Here is a 19,393-nt window from a genome sequence, read left to right as displayed (position 1 = left end):
TTACTTCAGGGAAGATATGACTTAGGTGTCATGCAGGGTAGCACGGAGATTGAGGTGGCATCTGAATAAGATTACCAGATATCTGAAGAGGCAAAAGAGGATACAGAGAATTGGAAAGGAAGAAAATGAAGGCATGCTAACAGTTTAATTTTCAACAGTTTTGAACAGCTTAACTTTCCTGGCACTTACAACAAAAACCACAGTGGAAAACTGAAAAAGAAAATAGGTAAGTTTATGTGTACACGCAATTACTTTTCTAGTACGAGAAATACTGGGGTTTTTTTTTCCCCCAGTCTTAGGGATGTGCTAGAGTTGTTCAGGAGGCAAAGGCCTTCAGGGTACAGTTGATTAAGGTCACTTTCCGGCAGGAGGAGGAGGGTGGTAATCAACTAATTAATCAGCTAATTACAGCTGAGCTTCTTAACTTGTAGTTAACTGATTAAGGAATTGATTGTGTGATGGAGAAAAACTGCTCAGGAGAAGAAAGCTTGTTAGATACTCAAAAAGCCCAACAATATTTGACTATGTCTGCTGGACAAAAGACACAAGGACAAAAAGGAGGCGATATTCTCCTCCGGTAACCCTACTTCTGAATCAAATAATTATGTAAAGAGTTGTAAAGTCATTCTATCCTCCTCCTTTTCTATCCTTACATACAAATAGCAATCTTAAAAGCATTCAAGTTTAATTATTTCACATAGGGCTCCTCCTGGGAAACAAAATATCATCCGAAAATGTAGCTGACTCCCTGGGGGTGTAGGGGATATTTAAAAGAAAATAAATACTATACGCGCAACACTGGAAGAGTAGTGATATACCAACACCAGATAAAGTAATCAATAAAACTATGGAATGTGTGGAATTAGATAGACTCACAAAGGAATTACAAAATAGGGAAGAACATGAAATTTTACTTAGTATGGGAAAAGTGGTATAGTTGGTTGAAAGATAGGAAAGAGATGAAGCAATAGGAAGTAAACAAAATGACCAAATATAGTATGATGGAAACAAAGAATAGACATAGGTCAACAAAGATCTATAGTAGATAGACAAAAGGGAATGATCAAATAAGGAAGAGTCAAAATACAAAGAGAAATGTATATTACAGTTGCGATAAACTGGACATGTATTGAAATGGGTGTTTATATGTTTTTATGTTTTGTACATTTCATTGTTCTGTTTAGTTTGTACTTATAAATAAAAATTGGGAAAAAAAAGAAAATAAAAATAAATGATTTGCTCTTTTTTCCCCCTTCTTCTCCAACAGGATGAAAAAAAACAGTTAATGACAACTAATGTATGGCTGAAACAGGTAAAAATAGAATCATATTAATTTTAAAATGTTTAATTGCTAGGATTGTTAGCAGTCAGTGAGTTTTAATATCCTGTAAATATTTTTCAGCTTGTGAGACAGATGTTTCAATGTGGGTCTATGAATTTATAAATCTAGCCTCACCTTAATGGGTATACATTGGCTTCTGTCACAGATACTTTGGTCTAACTAAGTTAATATTTAAGGATACTTCCAATTAATGCTTTATCCAAAATGTCAAATCTAATGCCATCCAATACAATATATAAATGGCTTTACCAATAGAAGAGAATATTTGTAGCTCAGGGTTGAACTGGGGGATCCTTGGTGCTCTCTGAGCTTGGTGGTTTTCTTGCAGGCGTTTTATTATCCAACTAGGTAACATCATCAGTGCTAGCATAAATGGCTTTTGTTTTAACCAATGTATTTGAATAGCAATTTTCACATTGTATTTTGAACACACGCAGCAGAACCCTAAATGTTATTTTTTTTTTAATTTACCAAACCTATTTGCCTCCCATCTCTCCAAAGTGACTCTAGGTGGCTTAGAAACATTCAAATAAAACATCATATTGCCAAGAGCATTAATTACCAACTTCAGTTGGTATATCTTTATTTTTATTTATTATGAAATGTATTTGCCTCCCATCTCATATCCAACGACTTTGGGTGGCTTACAACCCAAAAACATTAAAACCACCAATTATAAAATAACACAGCAGATAAAATCATTAACACAAGTTGGCAAAGGAGGGAGCCGGACACATGGGAGTGGGGGATGTGTAATTAAGTTTTAATTAGTCACCCACCTTCAGCGGACCATATCTGCTATGGTCTTTCCTGAATAGATATACCTTTCCTGAATAGGGAATAGTATAGTAGTGATTTATGTGGGTGCTTTTCATTTAGACTACTGTGATGCATTTTATGGCAGGGCTGTCCTGGCCATTGATCCAGAAGCTTCAGCTGGTCCAGAAAGTGGCAGTGAAGTGGTTGAGTGGAGCATCCTGCTGTACACCAGATCATGATAATTGGCCCTATGCCAAATTCAGGCTTCCAAGTTTTGATACATGAGGCCTAAGCAACCTGGTAGACCACCTTTGCTAGGATAAACCTGACCGAAGTGTACAATCTCTAGAGGAGTCATTGCACCACGATGCTGTTGCATTATTTTGTTCTTCCCTGTTCTAGTTTTGCTTCCCTGTTCTTTCTATCTCTTTTTAATACATATGTTTTTTTAATATACATTCACTGTAAGGTTATTATTGCATTTAGTCATTTTAATTGTGTTGTTTGTATACAGCTTCAAGATAATTACATGAGATATATGAGCCCTCTAGGGCTATAAGAAGAAATGAGTCCTTCATCTCTCCTTCTAGCTCAGTATGATCAACACTGCAATCTTATATATAAAATGTTCTCTTTGGACTTTCCCTTATGAATTGCATGTGTGCATTTTATTTAAGTTACCCAAACAGTTACAATCGAGGACATGTGGCTCGCACATGTGATATTCAGGAAAGGGAATTAGAGAGTTTCATTAAATATAAATCCACATCAGCTGTATTGCTTTGTGGATGTAAACCGGAGCAGCCTTTGAGCAACATCACATAATGGGGACATTGCACAGTTAATATATCAGTGGAATGTTAGTGGGTTTTTTAAAAAAACCTCAGTGGGGAATTAGCTATAATTGTAATGCTTGACATTGCAACCAAAATGGGTCAGAATCTCCAACAATCAACCAACTGATTCTGTCTTCTGAACTGCTGGTGCCCAGGTGCCCCCTTACTAGCATAAGAGAAAAGGTTGGAGCGCTGGGAACTGTGAAGCTGAAGACCAATAGGATTTTATCCTTTTTCGCTATAGACCTGCCCTATTTCTAAAACTGTAGCAGTTGTTTTTTAGAAGAAGCAATTGGAAGGAAAAATCAGCATAGGTAGTCCTTCACTTACAACAGTTTATTTAGTGACCGTTCGAAGTTAACAACAGCACTGAAAAAAGTGACTTATGATCGGAGGTGGGATTCACTTACTTTCCCTCCCGGTTCGCAAATGTGAGCACACGCACCACCTCTGCGCATGTGCATGGTCTTCTGCGCATGCGCAGTAGTTGTGCATTATGTCCAGGCGGGTGGGCGGAGCCTCCCACAGTCGCCGTTACCGGTTTGTGCGATCCAGAGAGAATCGGCTGAATCCCACCACTGCTTATGATTATTTTTCACATGACCGTTGTAGCATCCCCATGGTCACATGATCAAATTCAGATGCTTGGCAACTGACTCCTATTTATGACAGTTGCAGTGTCCCGGGGTCATGTGATCACCTTTTGCAACCTTCTGACAAGCAAAGTCAACGGTAAAGCCAAATTCAGTTAACAACCATGTTACTAATTTAGTAACTGCAGTGCTTCACTTAACAGTTGTGCCAAGAAAGTTTGTAAAATGGGGCAAAACTCACTTAACAACTGTTTTGCTTAGCAAAAGAAATTTTGGGCTCAATTTTGGTCATACGTCGAAGACTACCTGTATTTTAGCAACTTTCTTGTCTCCAAATGTTTACTACAAACCTGTCTATCTTGTCCTCCAGGTGATTAAGATTAAGAATAAAGTCTTGGACCTTTCAATGGACTATTGCTAAAGTTAAATTTGAAATGATTTGTAATTTAATACATATAGCATACTTTCAATAGACTCACATTTACAATTAAGTTTAAGGGGTTACTAAGCTTTTTGCCATCATGTCTCCCTTTAGTGAAATCATAATGTACATACCTCTCCTAAAAAACCAAACACCAAAACGAGTACAAATTTTTATATTTTATGTCTTTATTAAAATAATATTTAATAAAGACATAAAATATAAAAATCTTCACACTTACCCTGCACTCTGTCTGCACCTTCCCAAGACCTCACAGTTTGGGAAACCTTGGTTTAAACCATCAAGAATCTGAGATTGTATGAATGTTGTTATTGTTGTTCTTTTAGTGTAGTATGATTCCTGTCCAACATTCTGGTTATAGATTTGTGAAGCTGAAGAACTGAAAACATGATTTTTCTGAATTGCTCCTTTATTTCCTGATACACCTGTCTGCAGTTCTGAAACACTTCATTTGTATTGCAAGAAAGGGCATATAAAAATACCCATTGTTCATTATTTTGGCAAAGAACTCCCAAGCAGTCCTTGGAGATTATTATGTCTTCCTTGCCAAAGCACTTGGATGACTAACAACAATTTGGGATTAAAGCTGAACTTTCTTTCAGTCACTGTAAAAAGGCAACTTTGGCTGCAGAATCCAGTTCATATACTGAGATATACTTCACAATTCAGCTTTCCTCAAGCTGATTTTTTTTTCTTTCCAAATGTGAGATTACAACTCCAATAATTATACCAAGAGGATTGCTATCTGCTGTTCTGGCAGACTCCCTTGGACATAGTTGCTATCTGATCCCAGCAGCATCTAAAAGTATAGATGACTCCTTCCATGGGATTTGGTACGCCGAAAAATGGGTTACCTCTTTAAAGGATCTGATTACACATGCAGTGGAAGAGATGATGTCTAATCCTAACTCATACACTGTGAGGATCCACCGGTAGATAAACTCACCCTTGCAATATCTGATTCTTTTCTCTGGATAGTTGTTCTTGACAGTCATTGTGCTAAACATTTTTCTGATGAGGGACATTGTCCCATAGAAATAAATCTTTGGTGATCACATCTCGTCAATGGTGGCCCAAAGCAAAAAGTGGATAAAGGTAAAGGTAAAGGTTCCCCCTTGCACATATGTGCTAGTCGTTCCCGACTCTAGAGGACGGTGCTCATCTCCATTTCAAAGCTGAAGAGCCAGCGCTGTCTGAAGATGTCTCCGTGGTCATGTGGCTGGCATGACTCAATGCCAAAGGCACACGGAACACTGTTACCTTCCCACCAAAGGCTGTCCCTATTTTTCTACTTGCCTTTTTAATGTGCTTTCAAATTGCTAGGTTGGCAGAAGCTGGGACAAGTAACGGGAGCTCACCCCATTACGCGGCACTAGGGATTCAAACCGCTGAACTGTCGACCTTTCGATCAACAAGCTCCACATCTTAGCCACTGAGCCACCATGTCCCTTTCAAAAAGTGGATGGGGTAACCCAATTCCTTCCTTCCTCCCTCCCTCCCTCCCTCCCTCCTTCCCTCCCTCCCTCCCTCGTAGGTGACAAGAACCCTTGCCTATAGATTTGCACTGATTAATTGCAAAAAGCATTAGAAACAAGCATGAAATAAACCAATGGGTGCATATGACTCTAAAGACCCAAGTTTCACAACCCAGTCTTTGATAAAAAATGTGAATGACCTTGCTTAAGTCACATAGAAAAAAATAAACGGATTTGGAGAAGCCAGCAAGTAATGAGCAAAACTAAATCTGCATCATTTACTTCAGTACATAATTGATTATTAATATCAGGTGCACATAAGCTTCAAAGAGGGTGAATAATTTCTCAGCATATTTCACCGCTTAATTAGAGAAAATAGGATGAAATAAAGAGATTGAGTTAATGTGCTAAGCGTTGCAGAAACCTGATGATCGCTTAAAATAATGCCACCTGGAAACAGCCTTTTGCACAGTGAAGGAGGGATGCTTCCCTCATTTACTATTTTATCATCCAAAATTTTCCCATGGTGGCCCATCTCAGCAGATGACTTGGCCAAAAATTAAGCAGTGGGAGAAATAGCAATATATGTCAGATACCTTGGGACTTAGTCCATTTCTGTGCATATTTAGTTTGAAGTATCTCTCTTTGCTCCTTGGGAAGCCTGGAACATGCCCATTATTTTCTATGGAATGCATCCAAGAGAGCTGTGAACATTTAGCATCTAACACCAAAATACATTATGTAGGTCAGAAGTACATAACTTCTATTGGCTTGAGGATCAGATGATGTTTTGCATGGCAAGTCAAGAGTCCCCCCTCCTTCAAAGTAACCCCTTTTGTATTTTATTGTATAATCCATTTTCTTTCTTTCTTTCTTTTTTTGCTGTTGTTTAGATGATTATGCTATTTGAGTTGTAATAGCACTATTAAAAAAAAAACCTTTTAGCACTGATGGGAGAAAAACAGAGTGTGTGAGCCGTAGAGTAATATATGGAGAGATGCATTTTGAAGGTTGGAGGAAGGTTACAGGAGAAAAGTAGAAAGAGAAGACAGAGGACTCATTGAGCAGCATTCCCCAACCTTACCGGGTTGGAGGCCCGGAGCAGGGAATGTGGGGGGAGGGAGAGAGGATGCTTTTGTGAGAGGGAAAGGCATTCTTGCACAGCTTCATTTGTGTGAGGGTGGGCCCGCTGCTCACATGACTGGAGCTGCACACAAATGGGTACACTGGCCTCTCACACGGCCCAGTTTCAAATAGGCCACCTCCCGATAATGGGCCTTGGCCCACAGGTTGGGGACCTCTGCCATAGAAGAAAATGTAGTATTGTGGTCCACCAGCAGCCTGCAGAGCTGGCAGCGGAGTCGGACAGTGAGGAGGCTGGGGAGAACAATGGGCCAGACCTGGAGTCTGGGGAAGGCCCGGACGAAGGCTCTGCATCGTAGGCAGAGATGGGGCCAGGGCCATCTGGGAGTGATGCACGGATTCCGGAGCCTCCAGAGTTGGACAGCAGAGAGGCAGAGGAACAGGAGAAGCCTGTTCCTAGTGCATACATGCGCAGAGCTGCCAGAAGGCAAGAGCAACTAAAGCAAAAGGGATGAGTAAGGGACTCAGGAGTAAGGCCAGGAGATGATTGGCCCCTCCCATAAGGCTTAAAAGAGCAGCAACGGCTCTTGGGCTCTTTGTAGGAAAGCAATGTTGGTAAATCTGTTTCCAGTCAGCATCTCTTGTTTCTGAACTTCGTGGGGCTTTGCCAAGAAAGGCCTTTGGCAGGGTGCCAAAGAAGATAAAGGTTTGTGATAAGCCCAAAGGACTTTTTCTGAAGGACTTGTTTTGCAATTAATTTGGACTAAGCTGGGAATGAAGTAATTCTCAGCTGTTACAATGAAATAGGTTTGTTGGGGACTAATTGTGTCTTATAATGACTAAGTGAGCCTAGATCACAACATGTAGTGAGTAAGGCGGGTTGAGAAGAATCTTAGGTTATGGGGTATTAGGGAAGATATACAGGGAAAGAAGTGCGAGAAATGCAATCCAGTTAGTACAAAGGGGAAGAACAACCAGGGGTGTTACAACCCAGGGGCAAAAGGGAACTATGGAGAAGATGAGAAGCCATGAACAAAACCCACAGACCACAATTTTTCCTCTGACGTAAGGCATGCAAATGGATGAAGTATAAATGATGCAAAGGGGCAAGTTATTTAAAAAAAAAAAAAACATAACATACGGAATGGGAAAGTTTGGAGGCATTCCATCTGGTAAGAACTCTCCGTCTAAATTCTCTGCAAAAAGAAGCTTTCATTGCTAATATTGATTTTAGTCAGCACTCTCGTTCTTCTGGCTTTTGCATTACCAACAAGGCAATAAAAAAACCCCCTCTTTATAAATAATAAATGAAAGTGGAGAGATTTTATTATTATTATTACTGTAAGAATGACGCTGTTCTGAGATGCAGCCGTTACGCAGTGCAGTGTGAAGTCAACAGAAGTAGGATGAGGCAAGGAGGAAAAAATGATGTGGGTTTTTTCAATATCTTATGTCTGTAAAAATCAGCATGGGAGGTTTTACATGGCATACCAAAAAAAAAAAAAAAAAAAAAGGATGCCTACCGATATCTCCAGACCAAGTAATTTTAAGAGGCTAAATAGAAGAGACCAGGGTTTCATTGCTTTTCATTTTCATTTACAACAACATATTATGATTGACTTGCGGGGCCCGCACAATGTACAATAAGTTCACATGATGCAGTAGGATTGTGTTTTGTTAGTAGGATTCACTAGGTTAGGGATTTTTCTTTTCTTTTACTGTCTTTCACTGTGGGTTTTATTGGGTTGGGGGGATGCACGAAGAGAGGCTCAGCCATTCTCATTGAACACATGTTGTACTCTGACAATAAAGGTTTGAATTGAATTGCTTTTGTTAAAGTGACAATCCTGATATGTTATGTTGATTTACGTATTTTCTACCCACCCATCCCCTGCCCCAAAGATTATTCTTTGCACTGCGAGATTCCCCCCTCTCGCAGATGTGGCCCTCATCGTTATCGAGGGCCTGCCTCAATGACGGGCTTTGGGACCCAGAGAGGTGGCATGTGAAAACTAGGGGGTTGAGGGCTTTTTTATCAATTTTTTTAGTTAAATTTTTAAGGGGTCCCAGGGAGGGGCAGGGTCAAATTAGATCTCAGGTTGTGGGTTTGGGGGAAAACCCACAAGGTGAAGGGTCGGGGTCGGGTCTGGCCATGAAGCGCGGTGGGGGTGGGTGGGCCCGGGATCGAGGGGGGGGTAGAGCTCATCCGGATAGTGTTTCGAATATCAATACTGTGGGTGGGAGGGGTAGATATGGCAGGAGCAGGGGGCCATATCGTGTTAGGGGAGCGCGCACTCGCTGTTTACGAGCGATGGTGTTCTCCGGCCCCCAAGGCTCCACCCGTCTCCCAGGTTGCATAGACCCTCAGGGCCCGGGCCTTCGGCTGATGCTATGCAATGCCAGGTCCGTAGTAAATAAAGTCCCCCTCATTTGTGATCTTATTCAGGAGGGGGGTGCGGACCTGGCAGGTATTACGGAGACCTGGTTGGGCCAGAAGGGGGGGTTCCCCTCATTGAAATGTGCCCACCAGGTTTCCTTGCTTTCCATCAGCCGAGGTCACAGGGGAGGGGCGGGGGGATAGCGGTTATCATTAAGGAAGGTCTGAAACCGAGGGAGGCCACTGTTCCTCAGACGACTGGCTGTGAATCCCTCCTTGTGAAATGGGGCCACGGGGTTCAGACGGGTTTGCTGATCACGTACCTGGCTCCCTGCCACGTGGCAGCAGCCCTGCCCGAGCTACTCAACGTCATCGCCGCGGTGACGGTTGATACCCCCAGGCTATTGGTCATGGGGGATTTCAACCTACCGTCTGTGGGCGGGGCATCTGAGGTGGCTCGGGAGTTCATGGCTTCCATGACAGCTATGGACCTGACCCAGTTAATTCATGGCCCTACCCACACAGGGGGAAACACGCTGGATCTGGTTTTTGTCTCTGGACAGTGGTTGAGTGATCTCGAGATAGGGGATATAGTCACTGAGTCCTTGTCATGATCTGATCACTCTCTCCTTCGTCTCGACCTTCGAACTGCTACACCCCGCCGCAGGGAGGTGGAGCTGGTAGGATGGTTCCGCCCCAGGCACCTGATGGAACCTGACAGGTTCCAGATGGAGCTTGGGCCATTTCCTGAGGCTCTGGCACACGCCTCGACTGGAGACCTAGTGGCTGCCTGGGATAGGGTGGCCGCTGGAGCTCTGGACCGGGTCGTGCCTTTGCAGCCTCTGACCCGGCGCCAATCTCATTTAGCTCCTTGGTTCACTGAGGAGCTGAGGGAGTTGAAGCGCCAGAAAAGACGCCTAGAGAGTAGTTGGAGGGCCAGTCTTTCTGAATCTGACCGGACACTGGTAAGATCTCATATTAGGAATTACCTAGTGGCGATAAAAGCAGCAAAATGTAGCTATTTTGCTGCTCTTATTGCATCATCAGATAATCGCCCGGCCGCCCTGTTTAGGGTGACCCGCTCCCTGCTCCACCAGGAAGCGCGGGAGGACCCCTTGGAGGGTAGAGCCGAGGATTTTGTTCAATATCTGTATGACAAAATCACTCAGATTCGGGAAGATCTGGACTCCGACTGGGTAGTCTCAGGGGGAGGGACTGGGGCAGGTCTTGAGAATGTTATCTGGGATGAGTTTGATCCTGTGACCCCTGAGGACGTGGACAGGATTCTGGGTAGACTGAACGCGACCACTTGTTTATTGGACCCGTGTCCCTCCTGGTTAGTGCTGGCTTCTCGGGAGGTGACACGAGGCTGGTTCCAGGGGATTATAAATGCTTCATTGGGTGAGGGTGACTTTCCTGCCACCTTGAAAGAGGCGGTGGTGAGGCCTCTCCTCAAGAAGCCTTCCCTGGACCCGGCAATGTTGGTAAATTATCGTCCGGTCTCCAACCTTCGTTTTGTGGTGAAGGTTGTTGAGAGTGTGGTTGCGCAACAGTTCCCCCAGCACCTGGATGAAACGACGTATCTGGATCCATTCCAGTCGGGCTTCAGGCCCGGGTACAGCACGGAAACGGCATTGGTCGCGTTGGTTGATGATCTCTGGAGGGCTCAGGACAGGGGGTGCTCCTCTGTCCTGGTCCTGTTAGATCTCTCAGTGGCTTTTGATACCATCGACCATGGTATCATGCTGCACCGGTTGGAAGAGTTAGGGGTGGGAGGCACTGTGTTGCGGTGTTTCTCCTCCTTTCTCTCTGACCAGTCGCAGTCTGTGTTGACAGGGGGACAGAGGTCGACCCCGAGGCCCCTCATATGTGGGGTGCCGCAAGGGTCGGTCCTCTCGCCTCTCCTGTTCAACATTTATGTGAAGCCGCTGGGCGAGATCATCCGTGGTTTTGGGGTGGAGTACCATCAGTACGCTGACGACACCCAGCTGTACATCTCCACCCCGGATCACCCCAACGATGCCCTTGAAGTGATGTCCCGGTGCCTGGAGGCCGTACGGATCTGGATGGGGAGGAACAGGCTCAGGCTTAACCCATCCAAGACCGAGTGGCTGTGGTTTCCGACGTCCCGATATAGTCAGTTGGCGCCATCACTGACTATTGGGGGCGAATCATTGCCCCCCACGGATTGGGCTCGCAACTTGGGCGTCCTCCTGGATTCACGGCTGTCTTTAGAAGAGCATTTGACAGCCGTGACCAGGAGGATTTTTCATCAAGTTCGCCTGATTCGCCAGTTGCGTCCCTTTCTGGATCGGGACTCCTTACGCACGGTCACTCATGCCCTCGTCACCTCCCGCCTGGACTATTGCAATGTTCTCTACATGGGGCTCCCCTTGAGGAGCACCCGGAGGCTCCAACTGGTGCAGAGTGCGGCCGCGCGGGTGGGAATGGGAGCGACATGGCGCTCCCATGTAACACCTCTCCTGCGCGAGCTGCACTGGCTCCCGGTGGTCTTCCGGGTGCGCTTCAAGGTTTTGGTTACCACCTTTAAAGCGCTCCATGGCTTAGGACCTGGTTATCTATGGGACCACCTACTACCACCAATAGCCTCCCACCGGCCAGTACGCTTTCATAGAGAGGGACTCCTCCGGGTGCCGTCAGCCAAACGGTGTCGACTGGCGGCCCTTAGGGGGAGAGCCTTCTCTGTGGGGGCACCTACCATCTGGAATGAGCTCCCCCTGGAGATACGGAGGATCCCGGATCTGCGCACCTTCCGCCGCGCTGTGAAGACCTTTTTATTCCACCAGGCGGGCTTGGCCTAATCTTTTCCCTCTTTTTAATATGTAAATTTTAATCTGTTTTTAAATTATTGGGGTGTTTTAATCTGTCTGGGCCAAAATGATTTAATTTGATTTCATCTCGTTTTTAAATTTTTTGTATCTATGTATTTTATTGTTTGGCTGTTCACCGTCCTGAGTCCTTCGGGAGTTATACAAATCAAATAAACTATAAACTATAACTATTCAGAACTTTCTTCCCCTTAGTGAAGTGTTATATTGTATAGTTTGTGAAGACTGCTAAGATTGATGCTGTTACATTTTCAAAGGTCACAGTTGTGTTTCTTCAATATTTCCCTAGGCTACTCCTTGCATTCCCATTAAAAAACACAACAGACATCAGCTGTATGATGTCTTGACCCACAGCAACTCTGGCATTTTTTAAAAAAATAGTCATTACCTCAGACCGAAACAATTTGGTGGCTGGCCAATGTGGCTGTATCCCAGCCAGAAATGTTGAGGTAGAGCAGGGGTGGGTTCTACTTACCTTTACTACCGGCTCACAATGGGATCCGATAGTACCTTGCTTCTGTGCATGATGTTGTGACCCCAACTCCTGAGCCTGTCCTAACAGAGGAAGAGGACTCAGAAGGTGATGGGGAGTAACTGATAAGGCCTCCCTCTCCAGGACCCTCCTCTCTGGCAATGCTTCAGGTTCCATCCGAAGACCAAGAGGAACAGCCTGGGATATGCCAGGAGGAAAGCATATCGGAACAACAACAGATAGGGAGCGAGGATGATGAATCCTGGCTTGATCCCAGGCAGCATCGGAGTGCGCAGCAACAAAAGAGGCGTGGGAGGGCCAGAGATTGAGCTGAGTCACTGAGCCACACCCCACAAGGAATAAAAGTGGGTGTGATTGCTCTTCAGGCTTTGTGACGGTCAAAGTTAAAAACCTGAGAGTCACATCGCGTTACCTGAAATCTAGCTTGTGAATATTTGGATTGGACCTTGGCTAACTCTTGCTTCGTGGATTACTTTCTGTTACTGAACCGGACTGAGGATAAACTCTCTCTTGCTTACTGTGAGTGAAAACTGACTTGGCAGGCATTTCACAGTTTACTGCCAAAACTCTTATCTGCAAGGGTTTCTAGTCTGATTGCTTAATAAAATCTTGGCAGGCATGCCTGGTTGTGTGTTTGCCTATGTGGGGAAGGGGGACAGAACACATGCGCGCATCACCGATGATGACATCCGGGCCAGTGGGCGGGGGCGGGCCCTCCCACCGGTTTTACTATCAGTTCTTGTGAACTGGTCCAAACCGGGGGCAACCCACCACTGAGGTAGAGGTAGGAAAGCGAGAACTGCTACAATATTCATGGGGAAATGATGGTTTGGTAGGTATTTCTCCTTTTGAAATTGAAAGTGTTCAAGTCTTCAAGTGTTTAGCCGCTCATACGTGTGCCTTTACGTTCTTCACCCTGAACACTGAAAGACACACACTATTTTAGCTGTTCCTGAGCTGATGGACAAAAATCATACTTTTATACATTATTTTGACATCATCATATGTTTATAAAGGGTAGAATCGTAGGTCATAACCATGTTGAAGGCAACAGTGCTATGTTGGCTCTGGTGAAAAAAGTCTGCTGTTCAGGACTAAAATATATTTCATGCAAACTCTAGACCAGATTGGATGAAGGAGAAACCTGATTATGAAAAATATGTCCTTATGAATCATTCCATTCTATTCCATTCATCAATTGCTCAATAAGAAGACTTATTCTGGACAATGTACACAATACAAATACAGGTTAAAAATTGCAATGTCCTTAATGCAACTGAAGCAATCGCAAGTTAAACAACTAGGAAATGAAAGCAAATTAGTTTAAAACATTGCATGAATGATGTGATACTTATTGACTGAGCTAGTGGCATGCAATTAACTGCAAATAACTAAACACATCGGAAAAGAATATTAAATTATAAATTTGGCTAAATAATCATGGTAATCCCTAGGAGAGCCTAAACTTTTAAAAAACCTGGGAAAATCAAGTTGCACAGTAAGGACATTAGACTTTGAGGAGGATATTCCAAGTCAATGGTACATTCTTAGAAAAGTCTGGAAGTTGAGTCATGTCAACTGAACTTTTCTTTTTGGTTTTGCTGTTTGTCCAAGAAACTTCTTCAGTCTTCAGAAACTTTAAGAAGTCAGTTGCTATGGCTCAAATTCCAGACACCTCTACCTAGATGACTGAAAATCTTTATCAGTATTATTGGGAAGGGGTATTTCCATTTGTTTAAAGTCCAATTTGTTGACCAAGCCTTTTTTATTCAACACATTAAGCCAAAACTAAACACAATACATTATAGTTGATTGTTAGGTAGGAATCCTGACATTATATCCATATCCAGATGAAAATTTTACATTAAGCCTTGATTCAGCAGGCTAGCAATTACATATCGACTTGAAAAATGACTATGATAATATAAGGCTGTCTAGATGTTACTTACAACTTTCAACAGCATCATCCAGCATTTTAAAGAGTAAGAAATTAGGGAAATTGTAGTTCAGCAATATCTGGAAAGTCATTTAAATATTGATAAGATTCTCCACTGTTATTCTCAGCTAGGAATAATTACTTAATTGAGAAACTGAAATGGAAATCTGGTCATTTTTGCTGTTTACTGCAGGAATGGATCGACCATAAATTGTGCTGGAATCCTGAAGATTATGGTGGGATCACTGCAATTCGGGTTCCATCTGAATCTCTCTGGCTCCCTGATATTGTTTTATTTGAAAAGTGAGTATTGGGATCCTAATGCAGTGAGGGGTGGCTACTTTCTCAAAGATAATCCTCTGTTTCAGAGAGATCTGAAGGGCTATCCAGTTGACGTCTTGGCTGAAATTGACAATACTCGTCAACCAGAAGGACTTGCATAGCAACTCAAGTGCAAATCTGTGAAGTATTTGTTACTGTTGTCTGTAGTGGTTTTCTATTTGTTCCTGAATTTCTTTGGCCTAATTGAAATTTACCTAAGCAAGTTTTCTCAGACACTATAGGTAGAGTCCATTTACTTCAGCCTCACTTCAAAAACATTTATTCAATTCTTGCTGTATCAGTACTTTCTTGAAATATTTCAAAATACTTCCTAATTAATATAAAGAATAATTTAAATTGATCAAAAGCAATGGATTAGACCACATATTTTGTTCACTGAGGAGGTTATTTCAGGTAATATTGGATGCTGTAGACCAGGGGTGTCAAACCTGCCCGCGTGGGTCACGCCCAACACCAGTTTAGGGAAGGGGGGGAAAGTTGCAGTACGTCATGCGACAACATGTCGACATGAGTTTGACACCCGTGCTGTAGACCTTACAATCCAAAGGTGAAGAAAGTGGTCCAAACTTAGAGGGAAAGATCTGATCCCACAACATTCCCACAACATCTCAGGTGTCTTAGAGTCAGGTGGTCTTTTCTTCTCTGAGCCCAGAGCAACGAAGCTGATAAAGACAAAAATATATTCCATGGGCATATCAGGAACAGCTTGAATCTTCAGGAATTTGGGGGGGCGGGGGAATAGTGAATGTAATTTTCTTACTATTGAAGCAATTAATACATGTTGAAAACCATGCTTAAGATGTGAGGGTGGTGGCACCTATAGGGCACGGCTAAGATAAAGGTTGTTTTTCATCTATATCTCCTTTCCTTCCTCATTCCATTTAGGATTGCTATCTACTAGAATTAATTGATTAAATATTACAGGCATAATATGAAACATTCTGATTGACAATTTAATTTAAGGAAATCTGATTGTGGGACTTCTACCAGGCTAGTAAGTCAAAAAAGTGTTCTTTGAAAACTCATATTTGAGCACAGATTTTGCCACAAGGAACAACTCTCCTAACTCTTTTTAAGTTTTATTTCTGAGGTCTGATTTGCAGGCAGGCAGCAACTTCCACAAATGTGAACTCACAAGAAATAGAATCCTTTTAAAACAAGCAGAAAGAATTGTTAAGTAGGCTACCACTATAACTGCAATAGGAAACAAACCTGACATAGGGGAATAAATTATTGGAACAAGCATCATGATATGTAATTTAAGAACAGTTTTCTCCTCTATCCTTTCTAGTGCTGATGGGCGATTTGAAGGTTCATTGATGACAAAAGCAATAATTAAGTACAATGGGATAGTAGTATGGAGACCTCCAGCCAGTTATAAAAGTTCCTGCACGATGGATGTGACCTTTTTCCCATTTGACAGGCAGAATTGCTCCATGAAATTTGGATCATGGACCTACGATGGCAACATGGTTGACCTGATCCTAGTAGACGAAAATGTGGATAGGACAGACTTTTTTGATAACGGGGAATGGGAAATCCTAAATGCCAAAGGAATGAAAGGAAACCGAAAAGACGGATTATATTCCTACCCATTCATCACCTATTCTTTTGTTTTAAGACGCCTCCCACTGTTCTACACACTTTTCTTAATAATTCCATGCCTAGGGCTATCCTTTTTAACAGTGCTCGTGTTTTACTTGCCCTCGGATGAGGGAGAGAAACTATCACTCTCGACCTCTGTTTTAGTTTCCCTCACAGTTTTTCTCCTGGTCATTGAAGAAATCATCCCCTCTTCCTCCAAAGTCATACCCTTGATTGGCGAGTACTTGTTGTTCATCATGATTTTTGTCACCCTTTCAATCATTGTGACAATTTTTATAATTAATGTGCACCATCGTTCCTCGGCCACCTACCATCCCATGGCTCCCTGGGTGAGAAGACTTTTCCTACAGAAACTGCCCAAGCTGCTCTTCATGAAAGGACACGTCGATCGCTGTGCCTTCGCGGATCCAGAAGGAACTCTAAAACCAAAACTGAGGAAGTATAAAAACAAACAATTGAAAGATGGAGAAAAGGTGGTGGTGGCGTTCTTGGAAAAAGCTGCCGATTCCATTAAATATATCTCCAGGCATGTCAAAAAGGAGCACTTCATTAGGCAGGTAAGTTAGGAAACAAGAGTGGTCTGATGTCAGTTTTCCATTTACCTCATCTCCCAATTCCCACAGCAATGCCTTAGGCCTAAAGATGCAGTAACCTGTATTGTTATTATCCTTCTCATCTTTCATATAATTTTTTTCTCAACTTTTCATCTTTCCTACTACTTTCTCCTTATGATTTATCACTTGTTGTTTTTATTTTATGATTAATGATTCTAACTACAATTTTTGATCTATGACCTATCACTTTGTTGTTTGTATGTACACTGAGAGTTTATGCACCAGAGACAAATTCCTTCTGCGTCCAATCACACTTGGCCAATAAAGAATCATATTCTATTCTTGTTCCAAAGTTAGAGAAGAACTTAAACCTACATTTTAAAACAAATCATCAGGTCATAGCAAACATGGACAAACTAATCCTGAAAAAGCTTTTCTTATATTTGTAAATTTAGAATACGTTGCAACATTGGGCCAGGATTCTTCTAATCCAGCATTGTCCAAGTTTTAAAGCAAAGAAAAATAATCCCTTGCCATTGGCAGTGATGGTTGGGGCTTGTGACGTTGCAGATCTCTACATTTGGAGGAAACAGCAACTTCCTTATCCTAGATAATTCAGTAAAAATTGACTAATGTCTATCAAAGGAACATGTTTTACTCTTTGTTCACCCTTGTGTAAAATGAAAAGAAATGATTGAGCTTGGCATTTTGAAAAAGAATGAAGTTAAAGTCAAAAAATGGTTAATATTAGACTTAACTTTAATCTGATGCATTATGTACCAGTTATAAATTGTTAGCTTCCAGCATAAATACAGTCCATGTTTCTGAATATGTTTTTCTGCTCCAAAGGACAATACTGCTTATTACCGTTAATATGGGAAATAGAATTAAGGAATTAACTTACCTAACTGATGAATAATTTTGGTTATGTAACACTCCCTTAAAAAAACTTCTACTTCACAGAACATGAAAAGGATAATGAATACAAATTCAAATCTACTTCAAAGATAGACAATCAGTGGGCTGCTAAGCAAGTATTCACCTAAAAATCTGTCTTCGTCATTGAGCTTGCTTTGGCTGCCATTTCCTGTTGCTCACTGAGTGCCAGTCATTGGCCAGAGTGTAGCTAGGCAATGCCCACACCATAGTCAGTTACTGGCTGAGTCAAAGAGCACCCACGCATTGTGGCCCACAGGCATACAATGACAATAACCAGGTTTCATCAGCGTCTAGGCGGGAGACTAGCTAATCGCCTCAGCAGTGTGGCCACAAGTTCCACCAACAGAGATAACATAAAAATATAAAAAGCAAACTATTTCTTGAGAATGAGCAGCTCACTAGTGACTACCTATAAGCAGATTTAATTTGGCTTTTGGTTTCTTCAAGTTGCAATCCTATCTCTATATAGAGACAAGCAGGAACTTGTGATTCATGCTGACTCTGCTTGGTCAGCTGCATTGAAACAAAATAATTTTACATAACTTTTATGGGTCATGCTCAATATTCAATATCCCCTAAAGATTGTATCAATGCTTATTGAACAAGAGGCTTATACCACATCTGACCCACCACAGATGGTGACCCTCTACCTAATGCCATGTATCCTTAGTAGTCTGCTGTGTTCTTCACAGGGTTATCAAGCATAAATTTATATGATGGAACATAAACTTGGTTCTGGGAATAGAGAAGAGTTGAATGGCCCATTAAGGATGGGAGAGGTTCAAAAAAGACCATTCAAGGAAAGAAGAAAGCACAAGATAAAAATCCAGAGTAACTCCATCTGATTGGGGGGGGGGGTTGTACTGTATAAAGTAGAAACTCAAATACTTTGGCCACCTAATGAGAAGGAATGACTCACTGGAGAAGTACCTAATGCTGGGAAAGATTGAGGGCAAAAGAAGAAAGGGATGACAGAGAACGAGGTGGCTGGATGGAGTCACTGAAGCAGTAGGCATGAGCTTAAATGGACTCCAGAGGATGGTAGAGGACAAGAAATCCTGGAGGAACATTGTCCATGGGGATGCGATAGGTCGGACATGACTTCGTAACTAACAACAACAACAAGTATTCTACTATACTGTAGATTCTCAAAAAGAAAATCCTAAAAAAATGAAGATCATTCCTACAATCTCTGTTTCTGGACCTTGCATACTTTGAAGGCTGAGCGTTGATGATTTAAGTCCCAAGTATATTTTAAACCATGACTTCACTTGTATAAAATGAGCATTAAACTCACAATTCTTATTTTCCTCCCCTCTCCTAGGTAGTGCACGACTGGAAGTTTGTAGCTCAGGTTCTTGACCGGATCTTCCTGTGGCTGTTTTTGGTGGTATCTGTGATCGGGTCTGTTCTTATATTTACTCCTGCTTTGGAGATGTGGTTGCATAGTGGTTTGTAGGAATAAAACCATCAATCATGTAAGAATCAACTGGAGGAAGGAAAGAGAAGATCAAGATGCCTGGTTTGGTAACATTCAGTGTGTGCAGAATCAACAGGAATGTCATTGACACCGAACTATGCTGTACAGATTCAGATCAAGTTTTAGATTAAATCTTTTAGCTACTAAGCTCATGAGATGGGCATGGATTGCACAAATGACTACTTTCACCTATATTTATTGAATTTATAGGCATTTATCTGTTTACCAAAATGCTATAGAAAAACAGATAAAAATATAAAAATAAGAATATAAGAGTTTTACATACTG

General features: G+C 42.2%; 1 protein-coding gene across 1 annotated transcript in view; it reads left to right on the top strand.

Moving 5' to 3' along the window:
* The window catches only part of CHRNB3 (cholinergic receptor nicotinic beta 3 subunit), a 30,844-nt gene extending 11,760 nt beyond the window's left edge, over nt 1-19,084 (top strand). Inside the window, exons 3-6 of the mRNA XM_070938529.1 lie at nt 1,268-1,312; nt 14,379-14,488; nt 15,819-16,689; nt 18,950-19,084. Coding sequence (XP_070794630.1) covers nt 1,268-1,312; nt 14,379-14,488; nt 15,819-16,689; nt 18,950-19,084 — 1,161 coding nt within the window. The remainder of the gene's footprint in view (nt 1-1,267; nt 1,313-14,378; nt 14,489-15,818; nt 16,690-18,949) is intronic.
* Nucleotides 19,085-19,393: the final 309 nt, after the last annotated feature.

Source organism: Pituophis catenifer, unplaced genomic scaffold (assembly GCF_029215685.1).
Source record: "Pituophis catenifer annectens isolate HBS135680 unplaced genomic scaffold, rPitCat1.0.hap2 SCAF_2, whole genome shotgun sequence".
NCBI lineage: Eukaryota > Metazoa > Chordata > Lepidosauria > Squamata > Colubridae > Pituophis > Pituophis catenifer.
Note: the sequence above shows the minus strand (reverse complement) of the source record. Positions and strands in the feature narration are given on the sequence as shown.